The sequence below is a fragment of the Cupressus sempervirens genome, chromosome 7 (assembly GCF_028749045.1).
Source record: "Cupressus sempervirens isolate cs-2001-9-10 chromosome 7, ASM2874904v1, whole genome shotgun sequence".
Taxonomy (NCBI): domain Eukaryota; kingdom Viridiplantae; phylum Streptophyta; class Pinopsida; order Cupressales; family Cupressaceae; genus Cupressus; species Cupressus sempervirens.
In genome coordinates this window covers 861,243,395-861,256,905 of record NC_143124.1, presented here as the reverse complement: position 1 = coordinate 861,256,905, position 13,511 = coordinate 861,243,395, and the positions used below count along the sequence as shown (strand labels likewise).

At 35.2% G+C, this 13,511-nt stretch overlaps 1 protein-coding gene across 2 annotated transcripts in view; it reads left to right on the top strand.

Annotated features, from left to right (window-relative positions):
- APG10 (Aldolase-type TIM barrel family protein) overlaps positions 1 to 13,511 on the top strand; it is a 93,111-nt gene that overhangs the window by 21,336 nt on the left and 58,264 nt on the right. For both annotated transcript variants that reach the window (XM_089793290.1, XM_089793291.1), the window contains exon 4: positions 10,880 to 10,965. In XM_089793290.1, coding sequence (XP_089649416.1) covers positions 10,880 to 10,965 — 86 coding nt within the window. The remainder of the gene's footprint in view (positions 1 to 10,879; positions 10,966 to 13,511) is intronic.

Below are 13,511 nucleotides of genomic sequence, written 5' to 3'. Positions count from 1 at the left end.
GTTCTTGAAGCACAGTTTTGGAGTGGCGGAGGAATTTGCTTGCTGTGGACAAAATCCACGTCGCACTTCATCTTGCGTTCTCCCCATTTTTCAGAGCGCTTTTTTCTTGTTATGAGGAATTATGTCCAAATCAAAAGGAATCTAGGACACTCTTTCCAAGACACCTTTTTTTTTCTTGCACACATACCAAGGCACTGCATGGATTTTTCTTGATAATTGATGTGAAAAATCCAATTGTTTCTGACTTGTTGGGTAACAATGAGAAAAAATTTCAAAAATCACGTAAGTTTTTGAAAAGTGTAAAAAAATCGTGAAATTTGGAAAACATGAAAAATTGAAGACGTCCTAAAAATTCCAAAGGGAAGAAAAAAAGAAATTTGGAATCCAAATGATAAAGGTTTGGGAAAAGTTTTAAAACTCAAAAAAAATTCTCGAGGATGAAAATCCAAAATCTTGTGAAAAATCCCAAAAGTGTGAAAAATCATGAAAAGTTGAAATATTTGGGAAATGTGAGAAAATCCCAAATTAGAAAATTAAAAAGAAAATTGATCGAACTCAAAAAGCAAAAGAATGGAAAATTCTTCATAAATGAAAAGTTGGATTCAAAAAAACAAAAAAAAAAATGATTTTCTTTCAAGGAGATTTTCTGGATTTACATGGAAAATTAAATATTAATTTTATTGATATTTAATTTGGTTTTTTAAATAATAATCCAAAAAAAAATAATTGGAGAAAAGTTGGAAAGAAATTTGAATTTTTCATTAAAACATGGAAATTAATTAAATATTGATTTTAATTGATATTTAATTAATAAAAAATTAAAAAAATCAAAAGGAGATTTTTATGAGATTGTTGCCATGAGCTACTGAGATAATAAAGTTTTCATTGGAGCCTGGTGAATACTTGATGTCTCTTAGTGCTTGCTTGTTCTCTTAAATTCCTTCAATTAGATTAAGTTTAGCCTAGTTAATGTGGTGATTACAATGAAGAATATGATGGTGTATTGATGAATTCTTTTGGTTCATACTTTTGACGTTTTAGTGATTCTAACTCATGCAAAGTTAGCTTGAACCCCTTTCATGCATATGCTTAACTTCTATCATTCGTATACATTGTTCTTTATGATGGCATATGCGGTGGTATGAAATCTTTGGCATAACCCTTGAAGATTGCACCAGTTCACGTGTCGTTGTAGTATAACTTGGTGAAGCAGAGCTCGGTAATTTGAGGAATTTGTCCAATAGAGCACTATTTATTGTCATCGCTGCCCTTAGGATTAGAATAGAATTCTTGAACCCTATCCTATTTAAATTTTGCATATTTTGTGAGAACTCCAAAAGTACTTCATTGCAAAACCTTAAGATAGCTCCCACATCCAGTATGGCTTGAAATGAATTTGAATAAACACGTAAGGCCCCTTGTGATCATCAACAAATCACATCAACCACCGATCTCATCCACAGTCAAGACTTGGCATTAAAGGAACCTTTAAGTCATCGTATGATCTTCTAGCAATCTTAGCATACACGAGACTTTATTCAAGAGAGGATAAGATATTTCGGTATTCTATTCTACTGTTTGGTGGGTCATAAAACACACATCAACATGTTATTACACTTGCAAAAAACGATCCTATAAAATTAACAAGCGTAACCGGTTGGGTGCCAAGAAAGTAGAGGACTTGATATTCATTCACAACAACTTGCGCCTTTTGTCACACAAGGATCTAAAATATAGGAAGGGGGCAAAGAAGTTGTGGGATGTAGCACTTGAGTCTGCTGACTTGGATATGACCATCCAAGATCTAACTAGAGCTACCTTGCTGGATGTGGATGATGATGGTGATGATACAACACTGTTTGGGGCTAGTGGAACCATTTGGGTTTCAATGACGAGGATCTTGATTTATTTGCATCTGGGGATGAACTCATTGATCCCACATTTTTTGATGACCCCCTTGACTCTTGAAGGGCCTTGATACAATGATAAAGTATTAAACACATATCACTATTATCTTTATGTTTCAAACTTTATTATTTGATGAACTAGTCGATGTTTTGAAATCTCATTTTGCAATTCGGTAATTCAATGTATGATTTTCTTTAGAGTCGTGAACATGGATTAATAAGGGAGTATTCAATGTTTATCTTTGACATTTGACATGATCAATGATCAAACAACAAATATTCATGCTATGAAATGATTTAGTTTTGTAATTATGTATGTTTCTCTTTTTTTTTTTTTGTACACACACACACACTCTTGAACCCCCACGAATCCAAATGGATTTTTTTTTGCCCGAACCCTCATGTCTGTCCCTAAACCTGAACCAGCAACTTAGCTTATATGTTCTATTAATTTGTAATCTCAAACCATCATGGCGTATATTGTTTGAACCAAATAATCACATCTTTTTGACTTTTGAAACAAATACGATATTCAGGGCTGCAATCCTTCTATCTTTTGCTGTGTTTGACTTCATTCTTTTTAACTTGTAAACATCAGATTTAGGAGGATCGATCACTGATGAAAAAACAAGTAGTCTGTGTACAGGTGAAGACTTATGTATGGAAGTAGAAGCATACATATATATTTCACACGTCTTCTTTCAATGGCAAGAAGGTAAAAAATATTAAATAGATTTTTGGTGATTTTGTTGACTTCTATCTATGCATCAGATAATCGTTTCCTTTTTTCGATACAATGATTATAGAATTCCCGACACTTCCTCACATAGTAATCTGATAAACTTAAACAATCTTTAACCTTTCATACGTAAATAATGCTATACAATATTTTATAAACATAATTCACCACCTTTCATTATTCTGTGTTTGACATGTGTCACTTGATATATGTCAAATCTGTCATTCGCCAAATCTGTCTGTTTACGTGTAGATACTCAACAACATAGAAGTCTCCCGATAGACACACAAGTACCTCTTGATTTCTTGGTATGCTGGCTTCTATTCTTGTGTGCAGATTTCAGTCTTGTAAACAGATAATTGTTTCTGATATTTTGTATGATTTGATATCAATGACAATGATTTCTGACAGGAGAGAGCTGGTGTTAGGCAGGTGAATAGTGATCCTCCATAGTCATTGCTTTCTTCGTATTAGATGAGCTTATTCGTTTGTGATAATGGTGTCTATGTTCTTTTGATATTCCTTTTATATTTTCAAAGCTTCATGAGATTGTGACTGTCCATCAGGTTTGGCTTTACTAGTCCTTCTCTTTTGCTTTGCTTATTCCCAGTCTAGTTATCATTTGGTTCAGTTTGTTTCCTCATAAGGGAAGGCTGGTTAGGTTGGTGGTAGTACCTGACCACTTCAATATCTCTTCAAGGTGGTTCTTGTTGTCTAGTTTGGGGAAATGGTAAAGAGGGTCATGCAAAATCATATAAGAGTACTTTGGTTTAGGAAAAGAGTGCTGTTTTTCAGGAGGATGTTTCTTTTATTGAAGGTGGAAGGCCCAACAAGGACACTATTTTTTTCCAAAATAACTAACTACTAGTTCCTTTAGTATTATGCTACATGAAAGAGAATTAATGCTAGTGGAGTGGAAGAAGAAAGGACTAAGATTGTTGACATCTTCTTTGTCTATCTCAGTAAGGCTATTAACTTTTAAGCCTTATAGAATTATTTTTGATGACTTGATAATATCTGTTTGGGACCTGCTCATTTCAATATCTCCTCATGGTGGTTCTTGGTGTCTAGTTTAGAAAAAATGGTAAAGCGGACTAAGATTGTTGACATCTTCTTTGTCTATCTCAGTAAGGATTTTAACTTTTTAAGCCTTTTAGAATTATTTTTGATGAGTTGATAATGTTTGTTTGGGACCTGCTCATTTCAATATCTTCTCATGGTGGTTCTTGGTGTCTAGTTTAGAAAAAATGGTAAAGAGGGCAATGCAAAATTATATAAGAATTCTTTGGTTTCAGAAAAGAGTGCTGTTATTCAGGAGGGTGTTGCTTTTGTTGAAGGTAGAAGGGCCCAACAAGGAGACTTTTTCCCCAAAATAATAGCTACCAGTTCCTTTAGTATTACGCTTAATGAAGAGAGAATTAATGCTAGTGGAGTGGAAGAACACAGGATTAAGATTTTTGACATCGTCTTTGTCTATCTTAGTAAGGCTTTTAAGGCTTATAGAATTATTTTTGATGACTGGATAATGTCTGTTTGGGACAAAAAATTAGGGCACTATGTGAATATATGAAATGATACAGAAAGGATTGCTTTTTATTTGTTTTCAAAGTGATCACGTTTTAAAGACAACTGCTGCTAAATATTTTTGGCATGTTTTAAGTCCAGTTTTAGAGCCATTGCTTTGGATCTTGTCGTTGATCTTGTTGAGGCCTTTTTATCTTCTGCAATATGATTAAGGTTTATTTTATTCCCCCTAATGCTTGCTTTTGTTGCCCCATTTAAGGCTGTTTGAAGATGTGGTTGAAATTGAGGAAACTAACTCTTCTCTGTTCATGTGAATTGTAGGATTCTTGTTTTCTTGGATAATTCTAAGAGTGCTGATATAGTATTGTATTTCCACTGCATCATAAAGATGTCAAATAATTGGTCTGGGAGGTTTGAGCTCTTGCTTTTTTGTTATGAGCTAAGTTGCCGGATTCAGACCCTGGAGCTTGGGTCCGGGTCCAGATTCATCCGGGTCCAGATTTGAGCCCGGGTCCAGGCAGGGTCCGTGTTTTGGCTTGCAGGATTGCCTGGGTCTGTGCACCCTGCTCGGACTCGTTGCCGACCCGAGTGAATCCGGGCGGACCCGCGGTAGGTGGGGCCAAAAAGTGGCCCAAAAAAGCATTAAAAATATGGTTTTTTTTTTTTTTGCCAAACTCTAAAGTAAGGCCTATTAGATGCATTTCATTCATCTAATCTTTCATTTGCTTTGTCATTTTGCTCTCTCATTTTGGTGTGGCCATTTTGCAAGTTTGAAGAGAAGGTTGTAGAGATTGTTTGCGGAGTCTCAAATCCTTCAAATAATTAGTGCTGAGTGTTCCAGGTATGCATTTGATCCTTCTTTTTGCTTCTTTCATAGTTTGTTTTTAGTTTTTTTTTATATTTATTGTTCTAAACTTTTATCAAGTTTTGTATAAGTTTTGAAATATTTTTTTAAATTTGTTTTTATAGATTGCAAGAATCCAAGAATGAGTAGTCAGGGTTCAGTGGGTGGGGTGAGATCCTAAAGATTTAAAATTGATAAAGGCTCTCCTTTGTGGAAGTATACAACAAGAATTGAGCAATGTGCTGGTGGGGGAGGGTATATATGGAAATGCAATTTTTGCCAAAACCAATATAGAAGCTCTTATTACCAGGTTAAATATCGTTTGATAGGTCCACGAGGTCAAGGGATTTCCATGTGTGAGGGCCCCCCAAGAGAGAGGTAAAAAAGGGTTGCCGGCTCTTCAAATAGCAGGCATGTTAAAAGAACAACAAGAGGCTGATAGGTTAGTGTCAAAGGCAAAAAAAGATAAGTCAAAGCAAAATCCACCAACACCAACCTCTCAAACAATCAGTAGACCACATCCCTTCCTACCTACCCCATTTGTGGATGAAGATGAAATAGAAACACCCGCATCCCGCAAGAGAGGCCCATTAGATACGGCATTTGAAAATGACAAGAGAGAAATTGCTGACATAAAGATTGGGCGTTGCCTCATTACAAATGGTGTTTCATTCAATCTAGTGAGATCCCCTTATTGGAGAGAGATGGTGAAAGCAATACATGATGCACCTCATGGTTACCGATCCCCTGGATATGAAAAGTTGAGAACCACTATATTGCATAAGGAGAGAAAGAATGTAGAAAACCTCCTCAAACCAATAAGAGATTCTTGGATCCAAACGGGGGTGAGCATTGTCTCTGATGGATGGAAAGATTGCAAAACTGTCCATTAATAAATGTGATTGCTGTTTGCCCCAAGGGGGCAATGTTTTTGAAGGCGGTTGATTGTGAAGGGCAAGTAAATGATGCAAATTTTATTGCTCAACTTCTCATTGAATCCATAGAGTCCGTGGGAGCTGACAATGTTGTCCAAGTAATAATGGACAATGCTAAAGTTTGTAAGGCTGCAAGTGCTTTGGTAGAAGTACGATATGAGCATATCTTTTGGACACCATGCACTGCCCACACCTTGAACTTGGTGATGAAAACAATGGGCAGCCAAATTGAATGGATGAAAAATGTGTATGAGGAGGGTGAGCAGATCCAAATGTTTGTGACAAACCATCATATGTCACAAGCAATTTTTAGAACTTTCTCCCGCTTGAAATTATTCAAGGTAAATTTTAAACTTTATTTAGCTTCATTTATCATTTTAATTTTTGTGTCATACTTTACAAAATTTAATACATATCCTTAAATTTTTGTGTTATCAACTTATCATATTAACTTACTATTTGAATTAACATGGTAATAGGTTGCTGAAACAAGGTTTACTTCACACACAATCGTCCGTAGACAACTTGTGAGGGTGAAAGAGGCATTGGGTCAAATGGTTATTAGCAACAAATGGGGTGGATGGAAGTAAGCTGATACAGAAAAGGCCAAAACTGTAAAGGATTTGATCGTGAGTGATGATTTTTGGAATAGGGTGGAATATGCATTAGAACTCACCGAGCTCATCATGTCTATGCTTCGGTATGCCGACATGGATGAGCCTTGTTTGGGGAACATATATGATGCCATGGACTCCATGCTAGAAAGAATGAAATCAGTAAGTTAAAATTTTTATACAATACTTTATCCTTCAATCTTATTAGATTTCCACAATCCATTGGAGTATAATTTGTGCTTCTGGATTTGATTGTGTCAAATTTTTTAGCATCAACGTTTCGGATCACACTCTGTGATCCATCATCAGGATGAGAGAATGCCAGAATGAAAAAGTTCTCTCATCCTGATGATGGATCACAGAGTGTGATCCGAAACGTTGATGCTAAAAAATTTGACACAATCAAATCCAGAAGCACAAAATAATACTTTATCCTGTTTATTGAGAGATTTTGATTTTTGATTTTAATTAAGTTATTAACACTACATCAAGATAACTTACATGTACATTACATCCCAGGGCATTCAGAGGAGAGAGCAGGATCCTGATACCTTGTACACTAAGGTGGAGAAAATTGTTCTACATCATTGGAACAAGATGACTACACCTTTACACCTCCTGGCATATGCACTTTCTCCGAGATATTATGGCAGTGAGATACTTGCTATTCCGGGTAGAGTGGCACCATATAGAGATCCTGAAGTTGCTGTTGGGTATAAGAGGGCACTTAACAGGCTCTTTAGTGATCCTGATGTGTCATCAAATGTTAGGAGAGAGTTTGTTGATTTTGTCTGAGGCAAAAATGTAAAACTTGATGCAATCAATGACCAAAGTAGATTGGATGCCATTGGATGGTGGTACTTACAAGGGGAAAGTTACATGTACCTCCAACCTCTTGCTATTAAGATCTTGTCACAAGTATGTATTTAAGTTTTTTTCCTTTTCTGATGGCCACTTAGCTTGTTGAATTAACACTCTTAAATTCCTATTGTATTGTAAAATTACTTAGTTAATTTTTTTAAATTTGTTGGTTGTCTCTCTAGATTGCGAGCTCTTTTGTTGCTGAGTGGAATTGGAGTACATACTCCTTTATCCACTCAGTGAAGCGTAACCGGTTGGGTTTGAAGAAAGCAGAGGACTTGGTATTTATTCACAACTGGCGCCTCCTATCACGCAAGGATCCAGGATATAAGAAGGGATCAGAGAAGTTGTGGGATGTACTACCTGAGACTTTTGACTTCGATATGACTGTCCAAGATATATCTAGAATTGCCTTGCTAGATGTTGAGGAGGACGAGGAGGAGGATGTCGCTGCATCTGGGGCTAGTGGAACCGGTTTGGATTCCAATGATGAGGAAAATATCAATGATATAGATGAGGATGAAGGCATTGATCCCTCATATTTTGATGACCCATTTGCCCCTTGAAGGGCATTTGCATCTTTGATAAACTATGTTTAAACATTTATCATTGACTCATTGAGTCATTTATGATTTATCACCATGTTTCACAGTTTCAAATTTTATTAAGTCATAATTTATTAACTATCAATCTGATGAAGTAGTCTGTGTTTTGAAATTTCATTTTGCATTTTAGTAATTCAATGTATGATTTTATTTATAACATTAGCATAGATTAATGAGTGAGTATTTAATGTTTATCTTTGACATTTGGCATTGATCAATAATCAAGTAACATTGATATATTCATACTATGGAATGACTTAGTTTTACTTTTACAACTATGAGAGTTTTTATTTTTTGTTGCACATATATATATATATCATAGTTCCAAGAATCACGGCGATTCATGCGATTCACGCGATTCAGCGATTCGATTCAAGCCAAACGATTTTTTGTGAATCGGTGAATCGAATCAGCGATAAAGGGTTTATGAAATAAGTTACTCACTAAATTTCAAGGGTTTTTTAAATTTTCCGATTCATGGCCGATTCGATTCCGATTCATGGCCGATTCACGATTTGATTCGGCCTTGCCGATTTTGATCCGATTCCGATTCTTGTTACTTTGATATATATATACTCACGAACCCACCCACGAACCCAAATGGGGAAAATTTTTTTTGCCCGAACCCACGAACCCGAACCCCGAACCCGAATCCGTCCCCGAACCCGAATCGGCAACTTAGGTTATGAGCTCTTGCTTTTTTGTTAACAATATGGTCATCTTAGGATGAACTTCTACAATCTCAAAAACTGTGGTAATCATGTGAGGGATGAATAATAAGATTAATAAAATAGGGAACTCCTCTCCAATGGGTCCTTTTCATGAATGTGTTAACAAAGGGGATATAAGTGGTTTTCATCCAAACAATATTATTGAGAATATCCTTAATGAAAAGCATTGTATTTTTAACCCTAGTTCTGAGGTGGTTGATGATTCACTGAAAGGAAAGATTTCTCATATCTATTCCTTAACAGAGGCTTGGCAATATACCCCTAAATTGATTGATAAAGTTGCAGAGCAGTTATCTGTGTAAGGGCCTAGGCATTTTGTAGATTAGGTAGCGTTTAATCATATGGACCATGATGATGAGAGTACTAATGAATTAACAGATTTAATATGTATTAATGATGGACATAAAAATAAAAATGGAGCTAAGCTTTTCTCTAGTCTTAAGATTTTATGTAGAGGGAAATCAGAAGCCCTGCCAACCTCTATAATTCTAATTTCTTATTTTAATAAAACTGATCCGGTAGAATGGGTGAGGGAAACAGGCTTATGAGGGGGAACATTTGTCTGAGTTTTTTGTAAAATGATTAAGGAATTGATATTATGAAAAACTTAAATCTATTTGTCTTTTGTCTAGAATGTGCATTGAAATTTATCTGGCCCGTTTTTTTTTTTTTTGCTTGTGATCACTATAAAGTTAGGGGTGATACTGTTGTTTAAACAAGAGTATGGTAGTGTGTGATTGATTGTACCCCTGCTCTAGAATTGATTGGATAAGGTTGTCTGGGAATGGCAGATATTTTCCAATCTGCTTTATTTATGACCTTAATGGATATATTATAAAATCTTAGGGCTGACTTGTGGATGGGGTTCTGTTTGGTCTAACTGAAGTTGCTCGGATTATTGGAGATGATTTTAATTTAGTGTAAAACTAAAAAGGTAAATGTGGTATCATTACTTTTGTGTGGATAGAAATGAATTATTTTTCTGGTTAAATTTTGTTAGGAAATTTAATCTGGTTGACACTTTGAAAAAAGAGATAGTAAAGGTGGCTTATGTGTTCTAATATGCAAAATGTCTAGGTTATCAGATGTGCGCCCCTTGCCCCTGCATCCTGGTGTGGATGTGTTTGGGTACAGATGCGCAGGGGGTTGTGTCTGGATGCCTTGGGGATGAGTATCCACAGGGCATCCGGGTGCAGCTGGGATCAACTTTTGAAGGAGATCAGTGCCCTTTGCTTGGTTTATGTAATGTGTTGAAGTACCAAGTTCAGGAATGTGGTAATAAATTATTTATACTATTGATAAACACTTCAAGTCTGAACTAAAGAAGATCAATAATAATGGATATATTGTAGAGAACATCAATACTCAGTAAGTTAAGTTATAGCAACAAGCTAAGTTATGCTTCATGACAATCAGTCATTTTAGATGCTGTACACATGGATTGGTTTTTGCTATTAGGAAACATTGTTACATTGTGTCAACTTATTGTAATTTTCATAGTCAATCTGAAGATAGTAATCCTCATTTAGGCTCATATGCTGCCCTCATTAAGCTAAGTTATGCTTCATGACAATCAGTCATTTTAGATGCATGTATACATGGTTGTTTTTTGCTATTATGAAACATTGTTACATTGTGTCAATTTATTGTAATTTTCATAGTCAATTTGAAGATAGTAATCCTCATTTAAGCTCATATCCTGCCCTCTTATGTACCTAACCACTTGACTTCCTCTATCTAATTTGTGTACCTGAGATCAGATCGTTTAGCATTCTGTGAAAAAATGCTTTTTTGTGTGGATAATGTGTTTGGATGTTATCTAATCGTAAGTCCAATGGATTTTGTCAGTGCTCAATCCTGCACTTGTTTAGTACCCTGCTCTTTTAGCACCTCAGCCAAAACCACTAGACCAGCATTCAGAACAGAGTTGTGTGAGGATGAGGCCTGTGTTTTACATTTGCCACACACTGATGTCTTAACAAATAGGTAAGCCTGATGAAAAAACTAAATTATGTGTGTTCTTTAAAATGAATATCATACTTACACAATCTCATTTTGTTAGAATATCTTGGTTTCATTTTTTGTTCCCAACAGAGTTTTAAATTGGCATCATTGTTAGGTGGTCTTCAAGTCGGTGGAGGTATTAATGGAGGTAATGCTCGCACGTATCTTGAAGCAGGAGCAAGTCACGTGATTGTTACCTCTGTAAGTGAATTTAAGTTTCTCCGTTACTTCTGAGATTTCAATATTTTCAGATGTTTTTATGTGCATTAGAAGAGAATATTCTTTAAGTAGCCCATCCGATTCCTTTGAGGTTTATATGTAGCCAGAACGTAGTAATCAGAAAAATGTGTTCTATGATCTTGTGTTTATGTGAATTTGTGTGTATTGATTTTGGATGGAGAACATGTTTCAAGTGAATGTACTATGCAGAGGAATAGAAGAGTTCTTTTGTGATTGAAATTTGATACATAATCTAGTCTTCTTTGCTGAAGGCCATATCAATTTGCATTGCGAAGATTTCACGATGATTGATTTTAAAGCTCAGGTTTCTGAACTCTATTGTGGTCAAATAGTAGGCGATGTTTCATAACAGAAGGGTACAAATACAATTACCTTTTCTGTATAGTCAAATATTTGATATTATGCACATGCCAAAAGCACACAAATATATTGAAAAAGAGGTCTCAAAAACAAAATTTCTATATTTTTCAACTTGGTTAAGCTGAAATTGCAATTAATCACAGACTGATCATGCTGACAATATGATTCAGACTGGATTGCTTGTTTTTTTGTCTAATCCTTGTCATTTTTAAGGCAATTAAATCATGAATTGTTTTGTGTTTTTTGAAAAAAATGCATTTACATTTCAAATTTGGATTGTTTCCAAAGAGGATTTGGAGTTCACTGAATCAAAAAATCGTCAGATTGATTAGGGCACTTAAGAAAATTGATTCTTAGGCTAATATCCATTTCATCCTCTTCAGTTAGGGCCTACTTACTGTTGTGTGGCCTCAATTTGCCTGTTTGTTGGAAGTGGCTTCTTTTTCTGTAGTTACCTCTTATTTTCCTTGTCTACATGATGAAAATATTTAATTTACAAATTACCGGGGGATAAAAACCTGTTTCCATTTGTAATAGCCTCTTGAATTCAGGACATGTAATAGTCACATTCCTTCTCGAATCTCTTATTTTATCCCCCTGATGTAGTACATAATTAATTGTTCCTTGTGAATATTTGATTTTAGGGTTGTTAACTTACCCCTTCTGATGTATATTCATCTATCAACAAAGCTATGCTTTAATATATCAAAATAGCTAGTTTTAAATGGCTCTAATCTTTCGTGAAATCACTGAGAAGTCCATGCTAAGATTGTATAAACCCTTCTGTATTCTCACACTGCCATGCAAACAATTTGATCACTCTTCCTGCCAAGGCCAATTTTGACATCTGTTGTAGGCATAGTTTGCAGATTATCTGAGTACACTCCGAGTTGTATTAGATCACTGTATTGTTTCTTTAGTGGTCATCTTAGTTAGTCTTTAGTTTATTAGGTAGTTTCTACTTTCGTCTTTAGTTCATGAGTGTTTCTTTCGTCATTGTAAATCTATATCAAGAGCTTTCATCTTCTCTGTTTAATACAACATCAATTTACCATAACATGGTATCAGAGTAGGTTGATGGGATTTTATAAAATTTGACAAATTTTTTAAGAAAAATTTCAGCCTCGTCTGATTTGGAATTTTTTATAGAACTTTTGTGTTTGATTTTTTTTGAAATAAAAATCGTTGGAGATATTTAATGAAAAATCTTGTGGATCGTTTTTGAAGATTTTTTGCTGAAAATTGCGAGCCTAGTTGAGGTTTTGATAACGCAGATGTTGGGTTAAGTAAAATTCTCTAGTTTTCGAAGGTTGCATGTTTTTGCATGTACATATTGTGAGTTGCATGTACTTGCATGTAGATATTGTGAGTTGCATGTACTTGCATGTGCATATTGTGAGTTCCATGTACTTGAATGTTGGTTGCATGTGCTATTTTACCGTGTGAAGTGTCCTGTTTAGCGACAGGAAGGTTTCTCAGATGGGTTTTAATAAATTTTTCCTAAAAATTATCTGTTGGGTTTACTATTTTTTCCTCACAAATGAAGCTTTGTATTAACTTGATCCATGTTTTGGATTTTGTTGTCAGTTTTGGTCGATTTCAAAATTGTGTCTAGTTTTTCCAAAGTTTCTCCTAAAAATCTTGGCTTTTTGCAATTTGTTTTGAGGCGTAGTGCTCATCTGCAAAAGTTCTTGGTGAATCATCTTGCAATTTGTTTTGGGCTGTAGTGCTCATTTGAAAAAGGGGTTTGGCAATTTTTGTCAAATTTGTGATTTCAGTTTCGTGTCAGTGCCTCTGGCTACAGGTAGTAATGCCTTTGTTACCCAACATTAGATTGGATGGCTTCTTGGCCATTAACATTTTGCGGATCTAGGAAGGGTTGTCACAACCACAAAATGTTCTAAAGAATTTGTTACCAAAAGACAATAGTTAGATGATGACCATTAAGGGAGGGTATTAGAATATTGTATTGTTTATTTAATAATCATATTTATTCGGTATTTTCTGTTTTCGTCTTTGGTTCGTGATTGTTTCTTTTAGAAACATCGTCTTTGTAAATCTATATAAGGAACTTTCATTTCATCTATTTAATACAACATCAATTTACCATAACAAGTTACCAAGCACTCTAGTCTTCACAAGTATAT